Below are 19252 nucleotides of genomic sequence, written 5' to 3'. Positions count from 1 at the left end.
CTCAAACCTCTTTTTAGCTGTGATAGTGTCATGTGCAGAGATAGACTTTGCTACATTTATTGTAAGCTGCTGAAAACACAGGAACATGAGCTGCTCAAGTGTAAATTCACTCTGAAACATGCAGTGCATCAGACTATACAGTTACTTCATTAAATCACAGCATTCGATTTGACAACCGCACTAAGATAATGTATATCGGGATTATGATGCAGCCTCATTTATTTATTTTAATCTTGCATTCAGTATAATTAGTTATTAGATTTTTATCATCTCATGAACCCCAGCTTGGGAAACCCTTGAATTTCTGACAGGAATGAAAATGAGGCTGTGAGGGACAGAAGTCCCACATGGATTGTACTGAAACATGCCAATTGTTCACCCGATGAAACCTTTAAGTAGACAAATAATTCAAAATTATGAAATTAATTGTCACATCTTTGAATTCAGCACACAGTGGCACTGTAAGAGTGAGTGACAGACAGCACTGATGTGACAGGCTGCAGATAAGCAGTGTGTGTGTGTGTGTGTGTGTGCGCAGTGGCATTCTTTTGTTTAGTTGTGCATTTGTGTTAATTAAACTGAACTGACAGAACAGAGATGCTGGAAGTGTGTGTGCACTCATGAATAATGCATAAAGAAGCCTGACCCCGGGGGAACACGCGCACACACAAATAAAGCTCATTTAAGTTCAGGCAGAACTTTCTGCTCAGCAGAGAGCACTTTCATAAGACCTGAAACACTAGTACATGAACACAGACGCCTCTAGCTAACTCAATTTCACACATTTAACGTTGCAAAACGGATCCATACACGATTCATAAATGCAAGTTACCTGCAGAATCGAAAGCAGCGAATGTAAACTGCTTTTCTATACATGTGATCACTGTGTGTGAAAATGGATATGAAGAGTTCATTTGCAAAAACACTACAATTCTCAGAAATCATGTTTTTTAATTGTGCATTCCAATTAATCTCCATCAAACTGCAGTTGGGTTATTTTCACTAGGTTAAAAAATAACTTTAAAAAAACTAACACAATACAAACATGATAACATAATAACAAACATGTTTTTTGAAGTGATCTGTTTTTGCAAATAAACTTCATATGTTTTCCATGCTGAGTCACTGTATGTGAGACGCTAATGGCTGAGATGGGCAGCTGTGGCTCTGCGTTCACACTGATGATTCATGGCTAATTGCAACAAAACACACACACACATACACACACACACACACACACACACACACACACACTGATGGGATGAGAAGGGTTTGTCTACAGCAGTCATATTACCTGACCCGCTCTTTAGGGTCACCAAACGACTCTTTGAGGTGAGAGAAGTCTGGATAGAAATGAATGGAGGGAGAGATGATCTCCAACAGCCCAGACTGAATCTCCACTGGAAACCTGAAACACATGCAGAGAGAGGAAGGGCGGGTGAATGGGTAAGTATGCTAACACAACCCTGTCATCATTTACTCATCATTCTGTTAAAACACAAAAAAGTAGTTTAGTAAAATGTCCAAGCTGCTCTTTTCCATACACTGAAAGTGAATGTGACTAGTGTCAAGTTTTGAATAATGCAGAGTAACATTTTCAGCAAATCATGACTTAAATTTGAGTCTGTTTTTCCACACAAAGCTATTGTATGATTTCATATTTAATGGTGTGTTTGTCTCTCTTGGAGTTGGACAGGACTAGTCCCAGCTGAGTGTGTGTTTGTGTGATGCATCTATAAATTACAATTTTCATAAAAGTCATTTCTGTTAAACATCATTAAAAAAGAAGGCCTCACTTTAGTTTAAGGACCAATTCTCACTATTAACTAACTATTAACTATGATTTTTGCCTCAAACTCTAATTAAGGATTACTTAAAGGATCAAAAATATGGTCATGCAGAATTAGACATTAATATTTGTTTTATAAGTACTAATAAACAGCTAACATGTTAGTAATATGCCTGCTAATAAGCAACTAGTTAGTAGTGAGAATGTGTCCCTAAACTAAAGTGTTACCAAAAAGAAATAACAGTTTTGCACCAGATAACAATAAAGTTTTTATAATTTAGAATCAGTTCAATCTTCAATTTGTGTTTAAATTTAATTAAAAAGTTTTGGTAATTTTTTTTTTTTTTTTAAACATGTCTACATAGTTTTTATTCAATTTATTGCACTTTTATTTTGAGTTATTTCAGTATATCAAGTTAATCAAGTATATCAACAAAATTACAATTTTATTTCAGTTATTGTGTTTTTTCCCTCCCAATTAGCGGATATGTTTTTTTCATAGTTTTAGTTCACTATGATAACACTATTGTGCACCCACATAACACACCCATTAGTAGACCGATACAGTAAGGGGAGAAATAAAATCCAACAAAAGCAAAGATCTAAACAAAACACACACACACAGTACTGTTCCAGTGTTGTAACTCTGTGCAAAAACAATGAGTATAAACACAAGCACATGACTAATGTGGGACAAGCAGAACGAAGCAGAGGAACTCTAACACCCGGAGGATGGACTTTCCCTTCTGTTTCTTCTGCTATTGTCCTCAAAAAGCATGCGAGTGAAGGTATGTAGTCACATGATCTCTCAAACACATAAACACACATGTAACGCAGATTGTGGTCATAACATTAATGAAAATCAAGGGTACTCACAGGCGCTTAAGGTTGTCAGCAACACTATTTGCATATTGTTGATCCGTCTGCAAAACAAAGCAATAATCACTGGTTTAATAAATGTTCACCTTTGGGCTAGACAAGTGTTTGCAGGGGTTTTTTGGATGGATGTTTTAAGTACAATGTGGATTCGCATTTTTTCTGCTTTTCCTGCTAAAGAGATTATACAGTCTCAGTAGTCAAGAGAGAAACTTTAACTGTCCAATAATGGAAGCAAACGGCGATGAGCTGCTAAAGCACTTTCCAGCAGATGGATTTCACTGTTCAGATTTGTTCCAAACGCAACTGGGAGTTTCCACAAGGGGCACTATAGTCGTCATTAAAATGAACAGAATTACAGTTGGTTCTTTCCGTAAGATCATTGTTTTTTTGTTTACTTTAGGTCTTGCAGCGGTTTATGCATTGCTTTATTATTTAAATTTTGCTATGCAAGGATTTGCTTTAAAAGTTTGTGCTGTATTTAAATAAAAGCCACTTTATTATGAATGATTTATCCATCTTTAAATTCATGAGGTCAATCTTTATAATGGGGAGAAAATACTATCACAATCATGTTGACTTTAAAGGTAATCGCACACCGAGTCCGCAATTGTCACTAGCGTTTTTCTGTTTTTTCGTATTCCTCTTCTTTTCCTATCAAAATGCATGCTACGGATGCAAAAATGCAGAAAACCGAACCCGATCTGAATTTGTTTTTTGACGGACGAACGTTTCAGAGGCAGTGTGTAAACGTGATTGACACAACGTGAGGTCGTATTTATTTTTTAACGTGTGAAAATTTTGGACAAAAATTTCGGACTCAAGGTCTCTGCACAAAATTTTCGTCCCAAATTTTCACACGGTAAAAACATTTTTTTGGATCAGGTTCAATTTTCTGCGTTTTCGCATCGTTGGATACAATTTGATGGGAAAGGATGGGGAATACGAAAAAACGCATGCGAAAATTTTGGACTCTGTGTGCAATGGCCTTTAGTGTGCAATGAGTTTTAGTGTTCAAATACTCTAGGGCTGTTCTGAAGCACTATTAATGTTCCCTATTGTGTCAAATGGAGCCAGAACAGTCAAACTCAAGGACAGCGTACGAGGGCATAATGTGAGGATACAGACACTGCGTCAGTGTCCATGACCTACCGGACCCCTCAAATCCTCATTACTTCCCACAGATCTCTCATGACTAAGTCATTGTTTTTTAAAATATAAGAGCGACTCCTGAGACAGGGAAGAGATGAGGAGGAAACACCTGCAGCAACTTTGACCAAATCTTTCGATTCCAGAGAAATGGGAATTGCTGCTCTTTCAGAAAAATAGGAAGCTTGAGAATTGTGACTTATAACGAGACGAAAAACTCTGACCCCTTTTACTGTCACATAAGCTATACTCTTCATAACGGTTCAAAGACAGAACAAAACGACAACACTCAAAAAGACTCGGTCATATAAAACAAATCCTTTTAAACCCTCTATTCAAAAATAAACCGAAAAACGTATCCATGTATCCACGAGACAGTTCAATCTAATCAACAAGATTTTTACATTTCCTGATGAAAATGTGAGTGGTGCTTTCCGTGGGAAAAAAAGGCCACAATGGCGCTGCTATGGTGTTCTGAGTGGTTTTCAGTTTGTTGCTATTCGGTTCAGAGAGGATTTTTAGTGTGTTGCCATGTGCTTTAGTGTGTTCTGAATGGTTTTTAGCAAGCTGGTGCTCAGTAGCAGAGTGCTCCGAGTTTATTTTTTAGCATATTGTTTTTCAGCTGCTAAGGCATTCGGAGTGTTTTTAGCATGTTTAATAACCAAAACAATCCAAGGTTCTTATTTAGCACAGTGGCTAGACTAACAAATAAACAGACACCGCCCGATCTAAATATTCCCTCACAATTTAATAGTAATGATTTTATGAATTTCTTTACTGATAAAATAGATAACATCAGAAATACAATAACAAATGTAGATTCTACTGCGTCTAGTATTTCAGCTTCATTCATCGCACCCAAAGAAAAACTGCAGTGCTTTACAACTATAGGACAGGAAGAGCTAAATAAACTTATCAGTGCATCTAAACCAACAACGTGTTTATTAGATCCTATACCCACTAAACTACTGAAAGAGTTGTTGCCCGTAGCAGAAGAACCGCTTCTCAATATTATTAACTCATCGTTAGCCTTAGGTCACATCCCAAAACCATTCAAGCTGGCGGTTATTAAGCCTCTTATTAAGAAACCACAACTAGATTCTAATGAACTGGCAAATTACAGACCCATTTCAAATCTTCCGTTTATGTCAAAAATTTTAGAAAAAGTTGTGTCTGCTCAATTGTGCTCCTTCTTGCAAAAAAATGATCTCTATGAAGAATTTCAGTCAGGTTTCAGGCCTCACCATAGTACAGAAACTGCACTAGTTAAAATTACAAATGACTTGCTTCTTGCTTCAGACCAAGGCTGCATCTCATTGCTAGTATTACTTGATCTTAGTGCTGCGTTTGACACTATAGACCATGATATACTCATAGATCGACTACAAAACCATATTGGTATTCAAGGGCAGGCTTTAAGGTGGTTTAAATCATACCTGTCCGATCGTTACCACTTTGTTCATTTAAATGGAGAGTCATCACAATTATCACCAGTAAAGTATGGAGTACCACAAGGATCAGTCCTAGGTCCTCTTCTATTTTCAATATACATGTTGCCTCTTGGTAATATTATTAGAAAATACGGGATTAGTTTTCATTGCTATGCTGATGATACTCAACTATATATCTCAACAAAACCAGGTGAAACTTCTAAACTATCTAAGGTAATAGATTGTGTAAAAAATTTAAAAGATTGGATGACCAATAATTTCCTCCTATTAAATTCAGATAAGACAGAGATATTACTTATTGGACCAAAAAACAATACACAGAATCTCTTGGATTACAATTTACAACTAGACGGATGCACTGTCACGTCCTCTAAAGTCAAAAATCTGGGTGTTATATTAGACAGCAACTTGTCCTTTAAAAATCATATTTCCCATGTTACAAAAACAGCATTCTTCCATCTTAGAAACATTGCCAAGCTTCGAAGCATGCTACCTGTTTCTGATGCAGAAAAGCTAGTCCATGCATTCATGACCTCTAGACTGGACTATTGTAATGCACTGCTAGCTGGTTGTCCTGCATCTTCAATAAACAAGCTACAGATAGTCCAAAATGCAGCGGCTAGAGTTCTTACCAGATCAAGAAAATATGATCATATTACCCCAATTTTACAGTCTCTGCACTGGTTACCTATTAAGTTCTGTATCATTTACAAATTATTATTACTTGCCTATAAGGCCCTAAATGGTTTAGCTCCTGCGTAACTAACTTGTCTTCTACCACGCTACAATCCAACCCGCTCCTTAAGGTCGCAAAACTCTGGACTTTTGGTAGTGCCTAGGATAGCAAAGTCCACTAAAGGAGGTAGAGCTTTTTCACATTTGGCTCCTAAACTTTGGAATAGCCTTCCTGATAACGTTCGGGGTTCAGACACACTCTCTCTGTTTAAATCTAGATTAAAGACACATCTCTTTAGCCAAGCATTCACATAATGCATTTTATAATCTTGTACTGTAGTATATCTGATCAAATGTACATTATTATTATTCTTTAGCTTGGGATGAACAAATCATTTATTTTTTTATTTTTTTTTGCTTAGATGGAACAGCAGCTACGCTAATTATGTTTCTATTTGTCTCTGTTTCTGCCACGGGATTAACATCCCGTGGTAATTAGGAATTACAGAAGCTTCAGTCTGGATCCAACCCCTAAATGATCTGAGATGACCGAACACCTGAGAAAAGATAATGCCAACCCCTCAGAGGACCTCAGAGGATGCCAACGCTCAGACAACATACAGAATTACCAAATGACCACTGGAACTAGTTGAGACCTTACAATCTGACTTTGCTGCAGTTAAATTGAACTGCTGGTTTGTTGGCCAGAGGATTTTGATTTTGATATTGTGCAGTTGCTTTGACACAATTTACATTGTTAAAAGCGCTATATAAATAAAGGTGACTTGACTTGACTTGACTTGACATGTTGCTATTTGGTTGCTAGAGGGTTTGGAGTGTCTTTAGTGCTGCTGCTGATGCTATACATTATGTTCTAGGTGGATGCTTACCTCAAGTCAAAAGAGGCCATACCCACAATGCAACATTGTAGGATCTAATACTTAGAGTCAGGGTTATTTTGAGCAATAGTATCAACACTAGAGATTTTGTTTCACGCAATCAAATGAACAGTAAGGATTTCCTGTGAGACATAAAGCACATCTTTCTCTGCAGTCTGATGTTGTCTCAACACATTTGCATCTACAGAAAGACGAACCATGCTGTATATCAATGAAACTGACTGGCATGCATCTAAATTGTGTATGCAAAGTACATGCAAATGGGTCTGCTTGAATCCAAATAAGTTGCAGGTGTGTGGAATGACAAACACTCAGTGGAAAGCAAAGAAATGTGACAACGGAGTACTGCACATTTGTTTAATTCAAATAACTCACTCACAGTCACAGAACGTACTTTATTACTGGTCAAGGAGTAAGTTCTTTATCAAAAGCCGCAAATTAATCAATATAATCTGAAGTAACTATGAAGTAACTAAGTAAAATGTGAGTATTAAATATGATCCGTCAGGCTTTTGAGGAAATTTTATTACTAAGAACTTTAAAACTATAAAATTACAAAATATCTAAGACATAATATTGGGAGATACAGAGTAGCAGCTGATATTTATATGCATTTTATGTAAGCTTTCTGTTGTACTGTTATAAAAGATATCACTGATTTACATTACAACTATAAGAATTTCTGGCAACTGCACCAAATTGCATAAATTTTGTGCTCAGTTTGGGCCCAGTAATAATCTTTTGTGTACCACGGAAGTGAGTCAAACCGGTTTGGAATGACATGACGGTGAGTAAATGATAACAAAATGCTCATTTTCGGGTGAGTTTTGCCTTTAGCATGGCGTACAGCAAACCAGAAAGAAAAATATGATTCAAGAAAACACAGAAGAGAGATATGGACTCCAGTCTGGTGGTATTACATACTCGATTACAATAAAATGATATGTAGCTTGTGCTTTAATCTCAAAAGTAACACACACACACTGTCTGAATTTCATTGCCGGCAGATACTCATGAACTACAGTCAATGTTAATTAATGTGAAACGGCTCAAACACACTCAACAGTGTACAGTGTATCTAAGGCACAATGTCCTTGTGATACAATCATCTCAGTGTGGTCAAACACAAAATTATACTTTACTGCAATTATCCTAATACATCTGTTAAGTATACTGTTATCTAAAGCAAATCTAATTTCACTGCTCTTTCATAAAAACGTCATAGCAAATAAAACACTGCCCATAACAGTAAATCTCACAGAATTCAGAACCAGGTCCATTTCATCCCCAAATCTAAAAATAATAGACAATACATTTTGCATAAAAAATAAATAACTGCCCTCTCATCACTATCATTTCAAGTAATTATTTTAATAGTAATTATTTGTTTCTTTTAACAGTTTGCTCTCTCTGAAATGTATTGTGTGTAATGGGGCATAAGAAAAAATCGAATATTGCTGAATATTGCCGAATATTCATTACTTGCGGCGAAATATGCCCACTTGTCTACTATATAGTATCAGACTCTGATAGTAAATGACAAAGCAATTCATACACTAGACAGTAGAGAACATAGTGCATAGTATAAGTGCACAGTATGTCATTTGAGACACAACTTATGTTAATTGGGCTGTGTGGACACTAATGACCAGTGTTGGGGAGTAGTTAACTACAAGTAGCGACGCTACTAACTTAACTACATTTTTCAGTAGCTTGGCAGTAGCTCAGTTGCTTTTTAAACAGTGTAGCTTTTCCAGTAGCTAACTACTTTTTGCAGCAAGTAGCGGTGTAGCGCGAGCAAAAGCTACATTGCGTTTTGTCGAGCCTGCGCGAATCAGCGCGATGCAAGGATATTCTTCTTGTTAGATTACAAACTCATTTTTTGCCATTACCGCCACCTGTTGTTTAATCACGCATCTTGCGGCTAACGGTTCACTGACGTACAGAAGTGGGTTGACACACCCATATTATCCATGATGGAGCAAGACGTGGCGGCAGATTTGGAGGATGGAGAAACAACTAACGTTAATTACCCATGGCCTTATTTGTCCAAGTTCATGTCTCTCAAAGAAACGACAAGTAAAGGTTACACTTTTTGTAACAGTCTGAGATATTTGAGTGTTGTGTGTAATAAAACAATACTCTTTGAAATCATAATTGTATTGCATTGTTTTAAACACTAAATATTTTACTTAAAACATTCCTCAGACACTTATTCAGTTATTTATAATATACGTTGTTCAAAAAAATCTAAAGTAGTTTCAATGTAGCTAGCTACTTTTTGATAGTAACTTGTAGTGTAGCTAACTACTTTTCCAAAAGGGTAGCTTGACTGTAGTTTAACTACTTTAACTTACGAGTAGCTTGTAGCTTGTCAAACTACAGTTTCAGAGTAGCTTCCCCAACACTGCTAATGACTGAACAGAAGGGCAGTGATGTGTTATTATGGGTCAGTGCTGCTAGCAGCTACACGAACCAGTATAATCAATAGAGAAATGGACTTGCAAACGGTACAGTAGCTTCTAAAAGTTACAGATTACTCATAACTTAAAGCAGATACAGTAAACTACAGTAAAGCTACCCGTTTAAAAATGTCTCTAGCTACATAAGTTATATAGTAACAAAAAGTACCTAATTACGTTAAAGCTATTTAAACAACTAATAGATTAGATGTTAACAATCAGATGACGTGTTTTTATTTAGGCAATACCACAGAAACAAGAGTACTGTTGTTCCCAAATATCAGCATGGTAGTCATTTCTGTGCTGATATTTGGAAAACACCATAACTGCCAGTGCTTTTAATACAATATTCAATAAACAAGAAGTTAATATTGAGTAATTTAGATACAATATTATGCCTACCTTTCACTTCGTTTGGAACTCTCTGGTCGAGCAACAGTTAAAGATGCTGTATGTAATTTTTTGACTGTACTAAAGGATAATAATACCATAATATGATTGCAGATATTTAGGAAACAGGCGTGTTTCTCAGAGAAACAGCAAGTTATTCTGCTTTGAAATGTGTGTTCTGGGGCCTGTACCATGAAGCCGGATTAGCTGGCTAGCCAGGTAAGTTTCAGTTTAGTTTGCGCCAACTCTGGGTTTTAGGTATCATGAAAGTGGTGTGGCTTTGAGCAGTGTTCATCGCCATAGTAACTTACGCTCCACCGGAGCAGCAGGTTATGCTCTGGTTTAGAGATATCAAACCGAAATTTGACCAACCAGCTTCAAGCAAAGTGGCATATATCTGTTGCAATAAAGCCACTCCTCCAGTTTTAAGCTTTTATTTAAAATGAATATAAACATATAGATAATATGCAATATAAATATGTTTTAGAATCAATAGCTGTAAACATGACTACATATCTATAAATATTATAAACTTTTACTTGCACTTATATGGTAAGATAAGTCATTAACTCAGGATCAAGCCCGAGTTGACAGAGAAAGTTGATGATCAGCTTCATGGTACCAACAAAGCCAGATTGGACTGGTTTGGTTTTGTCAACTCAAAACTACTCCTGTAAACCTGATTTTAGTTTTAGGTTTGTTCAGCCACCATCATGGCCCAGTTCTGGAATATCTGTTTTTGTTTTGGTCTGTATGACTCCGCCCACTGCCAGTTGAACCAATAGTATTTCAACACTCAGGGTTGCCATTTGGTGGAAAATTGGTATTGCAGCCATGGAAGCAAGCAAACAAACTGAATCAGTGATCGCAGATTCAACCCATCCTAAAATGTAAAGTGATGACTGAGGGGCTGCTGCTTACTTTGGTTTTGTTGTTTATTTATTTAATAAAAGTTTATGTTAAACGTGTGCCTGTTCCCACCTTCTTACTCCCTGAACTTGATCGTTGTTACAATTACATACTGCACCTTTAACTCTTTCCTCACCACTGACTATTTTTTTTAAACATTCTCTTTGTTTTTTGTAAAGAGAGAGAACAAAACAAAACAAAAATGTACTTCGAAATTACAACACTACAAAAAAGTAGTCTATAAATAGTCAAAAATAGTCTATAAAGCATCCCCAAGTGTCATAGAACTTATAAGCTTTATCCTTTATAGAAAACCTAATTCTTTCTAACTGAAGATACTGCATGACGTCTCTTATCCAAGTGAAATGAGTGGGGGGGGGGGGGGGGTTTGTTTACAATTAAGAAGAATAAGTCTTCGTGCAAAAAGCATCACAAATGTAAATCACAGAATACTGACTCTTTGATATTGTAGTCATCTGTTATGTTATGTTAACCAATAACATAATGTTATTGGTTGTTACCCCAAAAAGAGCTAATACTGGGTCTGGGTCCAGAGGTCTTTTTTATAATATCTGACATTATTTGAAAAATTGTGGACCAGTAAGTAATGATTTTGGGACACTTCCAAAACCTGTGCTCTAATGAGGCACCTGATTGTCCACATCTATCACAGGTTGAGTCCACAGATGGAAACATCTTGGATAGGTTTTCTTTAGAAAGATGAAGTCTGTGCAATATCTTGAACTGTATAAGTCCATGTCTAGCACATATTGAAGAGGAGTGAACCAGTTTTTTTGCATCATCCCACAGGTCTGTAATATTTATTCCCAGATCTTCCTGCCATGCTTCACGTAGATATTCCAGTGATACGTTACATTCGAGTTGTGAGAGTTTCTTCAAATATAACAGATACCACTGACGAAATTTTTCACTGGTGTATGGTAAGAGGTGCTATTATGCATCTTCTGAAAGAGTACTGAATGTATGGATCAAAACACGGCGAAGAAAAAGCAGAAACAAGCGATTGCATACGTAAGCTGATGCATATGTAAATTAACTCGATCATCAGGCATTAAACAGCATATAAATCAAAACTGCCTAACGTTACCGAATGAAATGTCAATCCAGGAACAGGACCGTGCAAGCATTGGATGTGCTGATGGAAGCGATCTACTCCAATCTGATCCAGACGTAGTCTTTTTTTCAAAAACTGCATTTTTTCAGCCTTTTGATCAAAAAGTTGTTTTTTTTTATGAACCTTACCCACATTCAAGTGTTGATAAAAAAGATTGCATGAAGCTATGATAATTTTTGGCTTTTGCTGTTCAAAAGCTGAGGCGCTGTTCTTTGTTTTGACATATTGCATGTTCATATATTCATACAACAAAATATTCTGGGTGCCATGAAAATGATCAGAAAAGCTGCCGGTGACTGGCAATGTTTTCTAAAAAATGTTGGCGTTAAAGTCAAAGCAGAATTGCACATCTCAGAGCAACAGAGCAGAGGCGTTCCAAACGAATTGGTTGGTAAATGATTCAACGACTCACTCTTAAAGAGACTTTTTTTATATACTGGATGAATCAGCGTTTTGAACAAATTGCTGTGATTCAGTGACTCCTTAATAAAATCCTTCAAAAGTCATGTCTGGCTTCTTTTGGATTTATATTATATTATATATGCCGCATATTGTGCCGTATATATGTAATAGATTAACCCACATACTGTATGATACGTGATTACACAACACACACAGATCACATTTCTGGGTCTCATAAAGAAAAATGCTACATCCTCATAAAAAATGAATCCATTCTGCATATTCTTGTCGTTATGATCTTACCTCTGCGATGAAGACGACAATCACGCAGTCCTCCTTCTCGGCCGGACTCAGCTCTGACATCAGCGAGCTCAGCGTGTCTGTCAGGTAGGAGTGCACCTCTCTCTTCACACTGGGCACCCCCATCACTATCGACACTGAGAGACAGAGAGGAAGTCACTAATCAGCCCCGTGTGCATTAATTTTGACAGATCACCACTAAAGCTTACTGTACCATTCACACATAGAGTCCTGTCTGACTGTGCATTTGCATTTCTAAGAGCTCAATCCTAATTAAAGCTGGATGGAGAGAAGCTCCCCGCTGAGCCTGCAGGACAGCGAGCGTCTCCTCCCCGCCGGGGGCTGAGGCTGTTGGACAGCACCCCAGAGAAATGTCCACTCAGACGGGCCAGAGACCCGGACACAGCCGGGCAGAGAGCCAGGACAGGAGATGGAGAGCAGTATGAGAGGTACGACATCTTTTCATGAGTCAGACAGAGAGACAATACATTTTAAGAGTGATGATATAATAAGTGTTTGGCGGATGTCGGGTAAGAGGATCGCAAAGACCCAGACAATGAAATTAACTTTTTATTTTCAGCTGCATTTTTTACTTTAATGAGGTCATATTTTTCAGACCGCTCTTCCTGATTAGATCTCTAAAATCCCACAAAAAGGTCATAAATGCACATCAGAGTGTCATTAAAATTTGGTATTACAGGATGATGACATCATGCAAGGCAGATAATAGACGCCGGAGGAATCACACAACTAAATGTGTACAATAATGTTCAAAAGTTTGAGGTCTGAAAGAAGTCTCTTATGCTCACCATACTGCATTTAATTAATAAAAAAATACAGTAAAATATTACTGCAATGTAAAAAAAATTATAATAATTCATTTGAATACATGTGCTGGCAAAATGAGTTGCAATGAGCAAATTTTTCACAATTTTCTTAAAAAAAAAAAAAACTTCAAAATGATGTATGATTTGTTGGAATCAACCAAAAAATGTCTGAGCTACAACCGTTTGAAGTCAATAGAATTCAAAATTCAGCAAAGTCAATTCTGAGAAATATGGCGTTAAAGTTTTCTGAAGGTTCCAAAGCAAAATCACCTAGCAACGCTACATCTTTTCCTTCACTTCTTTTCTTAATAATATTCACTATATTAATATAGCAATTTTTATTTGATCTTTGTTATTAAAAATTAGAACAAAGATGCAAATAAACAGCAGAACAAATACAAGAAAGAAACCAATTAAATAGTGCATTGCTTTTTTCATCTTACATCTAAACAGAAGCATTAAAGGAAAAAAGCCTGTAGGTTAGATTCCACATCTCTCCACCATCTCAGCAGATATTGATGTTTTTGCCGTTGCAGTGTTTCCTTTAAGTTCAGCGTTAGTCATAAACCACTTCACGTTAGCAGTACAATCAACACCACTCGCCTCTGAGACGGTGAACACAGAGATTCAACAATATCGCATGATCTCATCTGACAGCTGCAGGTCACTAGAGGCACCAGACCCGTATTTTACACTGAATCCGTATAACTAGACAGGCCTGCAGGAGAATGTGACAAAACATCACACGTTACAGAGAGGAACTCATTTCCTCTGGCGCTCGCACTGACCTCCGGTGCGACCCTGGCCGATGTGCACGGCCGGCTGGAGGCTGGTCTCTTTGGCCAGCAGGTGCGGCAGATGGTGGAAGATGCTGGGCAGCTGAAGAACATTCTTACTGCTGGTCACGTTCCACAGCTTCAGCTTGGTCTCATCTGTAAGGCATGACAATCATTTATCAAAGTCAGCTGGTTTAAACTACTAGCACATGATTTGATATGAATTATTACTAAGTACTAAATAAAAGTCCCGCCTCAAACGCATCGGCCAAAGGCGATATTTGAAAAATGCCAAATATCAGCCGACCACTAAACAGTACGGCCGTCACCCCACAGAAGAGAGGGGCAGGGTCAGCAGAGCTCATTAGCATTTAAAGGAACATGCAACAAAACAGGTTGCTCTGAAAAGAGTTGATTTTGAAAAGGTAAAAAGGTGTTTTTTACACTACCATTGAGAAATTTTAACCAAAGTATGTTATAGACTTTTCATTAAGACCCTAAAGAATCATATCAACTTCTGATGACAACATCTGATGACCCCTTTAAAATAATTCTGAGCATTAAAATTAATCAACTGGAAGCAAAGAAAGAGAAGAAAGCAGAAGACAAAGCTTAAGTTTATTAAATCTTTCTAGCTTGTTTCAATGCTCACATTTATACTAAATTTAGCTAATAAAAGTGACAGCTTATTGATATTCCTCATGAAAAGGACATTTTTAAAACACAGCTGACAGCTGTGCATGATGTGATCCTTAATGAATGAGCAGAGATCTGACCATAAACAAGCTGAATGAAGACAGTGCCAAAATAAATGAAAGCAAGTTTTAGCATGGAAACCACAAAACGTAGAAAATCTTTCAATATCTATTCAATCCCGAGGACTGTCACTTCACGCGCAAGCTTCATAATATGATGCTGCTTTTGATAAGCGTGAGCTCATGAAAGCACATATGATAGTTGGCTGTAAGTTATATAGTTAAAAAAGTTTCAGATATGTGACCCTGGAGCACAAAACCAGTCTTAAGTTAGCATGGGTATATTTGTAGCAATTGCCAAAAATACATTGTATGGGTCAAAATTATGGATTTTTCTTTCATGCCAAAATCATATTAAGTAAAGATCATGTTCCATTTTGTCTTTAAAATAATTCTGAGCATTAAAATTAATTAAAAGGAAGCGAAGAAAGCAGAAGATGAAGCAAGTTCATTAAATCTTACTTATGTTTCAATGCTCCGACTTTGTCTTTGAAGGCTCATTTCCCCCATGTTTGCATTTATACTAAATTTAGCTAATAGAAGTGGCAGCTTAATAATATTCCTTATGAAAGGACAAAAAAACTTTTTCAAACACAGCTGACAGCTGTGCATGATGTGATCCTTAATGAATGAATGGAAATCTGACCAAAAACAAGCTGAATGAAGACAAAATAAATGAAAGCAAATTTTAGCATGGAAACCACAAAACGTACAAAATATATCAAAATCAATTCAATCTAGAGGACCGTCACTTCATAATGTGACACTACTTATGATAAGCGTGAGCTCATGAAAGCACATATGACAGTTGGCTGGAAGCAATGGTTTATATAGTTAGAGAAGTTTCAGATATGTGACCCTGAACCACAAAACCAGTCTTAAGTCACTGGGGTATATTTGTAGCAATAGCCAAAAATACACTGTATGGGGCAAAATGATCGATTTTTCTTTTATGCCAAAAATCATTAGGACATTAAGTAAAGATCATGTTCCATGAAGATATTTTGTAAATTTCCTACCGTAAATATATCAAAACTTCATTTTTGATTAGTAATATGCATTGCTAAGGACTTCATTTGGACAACTTTAAAGGCAATTTTTTTAATATTTTGATTTTTTTTGCACCCTCAAATTACAGATTTTCAAATAGTTGTATCTCAGCCAAAGCATATTTATTCAGCTTTCAGTTGATGTATAAAAAAATTGCTCCTTTTGACTGGTTTTCTGGTGTATATTAGTATTTTTCTCACATATCATCATGTTCACTTTTTTAAAGCTATGCAATATCCACTTCAATTATATGACAGAGATGGATTTAAAAAGAAAAATCTTAATTTGTGTTCATCTGAAGAAATAAAGTCATACTGTACCCTTTAAAGAGATAGTTTAACCAGAAATGAAAAATCATTTACTCATAAACCTGCAAGACTGACTTTTTCTTTGGAACACAAAAATCATGATATTTTGTTTTGTTGTTTTGGACCATAAAGACTTTCATTTTATGAATAAAAACAGTTTAACCATCCCTTAAAACACATTCTTGTGTGTTCCACAGAAAAAAAAAACAGGTTTGGAATGACACGAGGGTGAGTAAACGATGACTGAATTTTCATTGTTGGGTAAAGTATTCCTTTAATTCTACCCCTAAAATCAGAGGGCAATGATTGGTTGACAAAGTTTCAGGATGTGGTGTTGGTGTTTATTCTCGCGGTTCTGTGTCTGACCTGACAGGCTGCTCCAGGTGCGGTTGATGTCCCGCAGCGCTTGCTTCTCAGCGATGGCTCGCTTGATTTCATCCAGCACCAGGTTGAGCTCTTTGGAGCGTTTGAGGTTCTCTTGCTCAGCGGAGTGCAAACGGTCTCTCAGCGCCAGAAATTCACGCTGGTAAACGTCTACGACATTACCTACAATCAGAACAGAGAGAACAACACTAATTGGTGGTTTAAAGTGCAACACTTTTAAAGAAAACCTGCAGCTTTTGCTTTTTCTCAACACACTTCATCAACTTCTTGCTTTATAATTTATTATAACAGCATTCAATTATCCAGTCAAAAGAACCGTTATGTTATGCATCAATAAATAAAGGCACAGAACATGAGCATGTTTCTCAAAGGTCTATATTTAACAGGGTTGTTTTTCAGATGGTAATAAGGATGACAAGCGTAAAAAATGAGAGGATATTTTGAGTCTCTCCCTTTCTTCTTCTCTGTGCCCTTTAAAGGGCTGAAACTGCACTCGTTTACATCTAAACACTGCAGTTTTCTTAGACAGGGAGAGAATAGATCTGGTGTCATGTAACCAGCCAGTCATTCATGACATTTAAACAAGTGTTTTAGGGAGGTTGCCTGTTTTCTCCATGTCTCAGGTCATAACCTTTCTTAACGGGCGATCAATGTTCCTGAGCCAACATGTACAAATCTGTTCTTTCAGCCCTCAAATACAGATCAAATGTCAATCTTTAAAGTGCATGTAAAGACATAAAGAAAATACTAATCCATTTGTTAACATTATTTAACTACATTAGTTAAACTAACAACGAAACATACTTCAATAATAACACTTAATGTTGATTGCAACAATTACTAATACATTATTAAAATGAAAAGTAGTACCTATAAATGTTAGTTAATGGACCTGAGCTGACAATTAACAGCTGTGTTTTTATTAACTAACATTAATTAAGGTTAATGTTAATTTATGCATTAAATATATTTAACAAATGCAACCTAATTGTTGTTATAAATGTAATGCTTTATGTGAAACTGACAGCACAAGATCAAACTTAAAGTCCCAATCCTGGCTGTTATTCTTGTATAATAATAATTTTAAAGCATTATTTAAAGAATGTATTCAATTAAGAATACATTTATATTACATTTAATATAAATTAACAAACAAAAACAAATGCATGCATACATAAGTGTGTGCGTAACATTACCACATAAAATACATAAATTAGTTCTATTTTTAATCTGTGCCAATGGCAAGACAAACAAATATTCCCGCCTTCAAACTCCTGCTATTGGACGATGTGTGGAGCTGCTCAGGGGCCTATTTCATAAAACAAGTTTACCAAATAAAACAGGTTTATTTCAGTTAGTCTGATTTATTTTGAACCAAATCAACTGACAATAAATCAGACTAACTGAAATAAACCTGGTTTATTTTGTAAACTTGTTTTATGAAACAGAGTCAACAGTGTTTATATTGTGACAATCAGCTTATCAATATCTTACTTACTATTGTCTCTAAGTATTTAGCTGAGACAGAAGAAAGTATTTTAACATAAAACAAATGACACTTTCACCTGTGTAGTGACACCACTGCTGGTATATAAGATTTCTCATCTGACTGAGCTCGTTTCTGTTCTTCCTTTGCTCTCAACACACTCTAGAAACTAAAGAATCATGAGGATTTATGTTTTGCGGGATAATCCTGAGCAGGCAGGCTTTTTCCTGGGAGAAATGCCCACTCTCAGCACACAACCCACACACAAACACACACCCCGTAATGCCACCGGAGTCCAAAACCCTTGTGTAATCTGAAATTACACCGCTCCACACAAGTGCAATCCAATCCACACTTCAGATTGGGGAGGAGAGGTACATATAATACCCTGTAGAGTGAGATAATCTACTGATGTACTGATGACATCTTCACTATGATCCCTACACTCGATTACTGCTGAGTGCTGGTGTCCTCTCATAATGGCGGAGAGTCAGAGGCACACCCTTATAAAGATATACACGTGTGCAGATATACACTAAAACATGTATTACAGCATATCTATTATTATAAACAAAAGGAGATGGATTCAGACAGAGTACAGGATCAAATATATTGCATAGAGACAATTAAGCCTTTAGTAAGATCAAAGACTGATAGTAAAAGATAAGCTATAAAAGAACAGTTACACAAAACAAAACACCAAACCAAACAAAACAAAAACAAACAAAACACCACATCAAAAAAATGCACAAAACAAAACACCAAACAAAACAAAACAAAACCTAAAAAAACACCACATCAAAAAATGCACAAAACAAAACAAAAACAAACAAAACCTAAAAAAACACATCAAAAAAATGCACAAAACAAAACAAAAACAAACAAAACCTAAAAAAACACATCAAAAAAATGCACAAAACAAAACATCAACATAAACAACAAAAAACAAAAGACTTTAAAACAAGCTAAACTCTCTTTATGCCAAATATAATTTCTTATTATTCCTTTTATTTTTTCTCACAGGTTTAGGGTCAGATGTGTCCTGGATATGTCTTTGAGAGTTTCATGAGATTGGCCCTCCTCATTTAAATTGAGAATCTGTACTTGTCTGGAAATAGCTGCATTAGCGTGTCATGAAGATGGCCGCCAAGTGTACCGGCGTGCTTAAAAGGGACTTTGATCAAGCTCAGCATGTCTCTGTGTAAATTGGACAAACAACAGTGTGTGTT

General features: G+C 36.4%; 1 protein-coding gene across 1 annotated transcript in view; it reads right to left on the bottom strand.

Moving 5' to 3' along the window:
• The window catches only part of LOC306853640 (alpha-1,3-mannosyl-glycoprotein 4-beta-N-acetylglucosaminyltransferase B), a 128632-nt gene that overhangs the window by 45014 nt on the left and 64366 nt on the right, over positions 1–19252 (bottom strand). The window contains exons 2-6 of the mRNA XM_079391195.1: positions 16520–16699; positions 14053–14196; positions 12441–12574; positions 2666–2712; positions 1295–1408 (exon numbers count right to left, since the gene is read on the bottom strand). Coding sequence (XP_079247321.1) covers positions 1295–1408; positions 2666–2712; positions 12441–12574; positions 14053–14196; positions 16520–16699 — 619 coding nt within the window. The remainder of the gene's footprint in view (positions 1–1294; positions 1409–2665; positions 2713–12440; positions 12575–14052; positions 14197–16519; positions 16700–19252) is intronic.

This window comes from Barbus barbus (assembly GCF_936440315.1).
Source record: "Barbus barbus genome assembly, chromosome: 33".
Taxonomy (NCBI): domain Eukaryota; kingdom Metazoa; phylum Chordata; class Actinopteri; order Cypriniformes; family Cyprinidae; genus Barbus; species Barbus barbus.
Note: the sequence above shows the minus strand (reverse complement) of the source record. Positions and strands in the feature narration are given on the sequence as shown.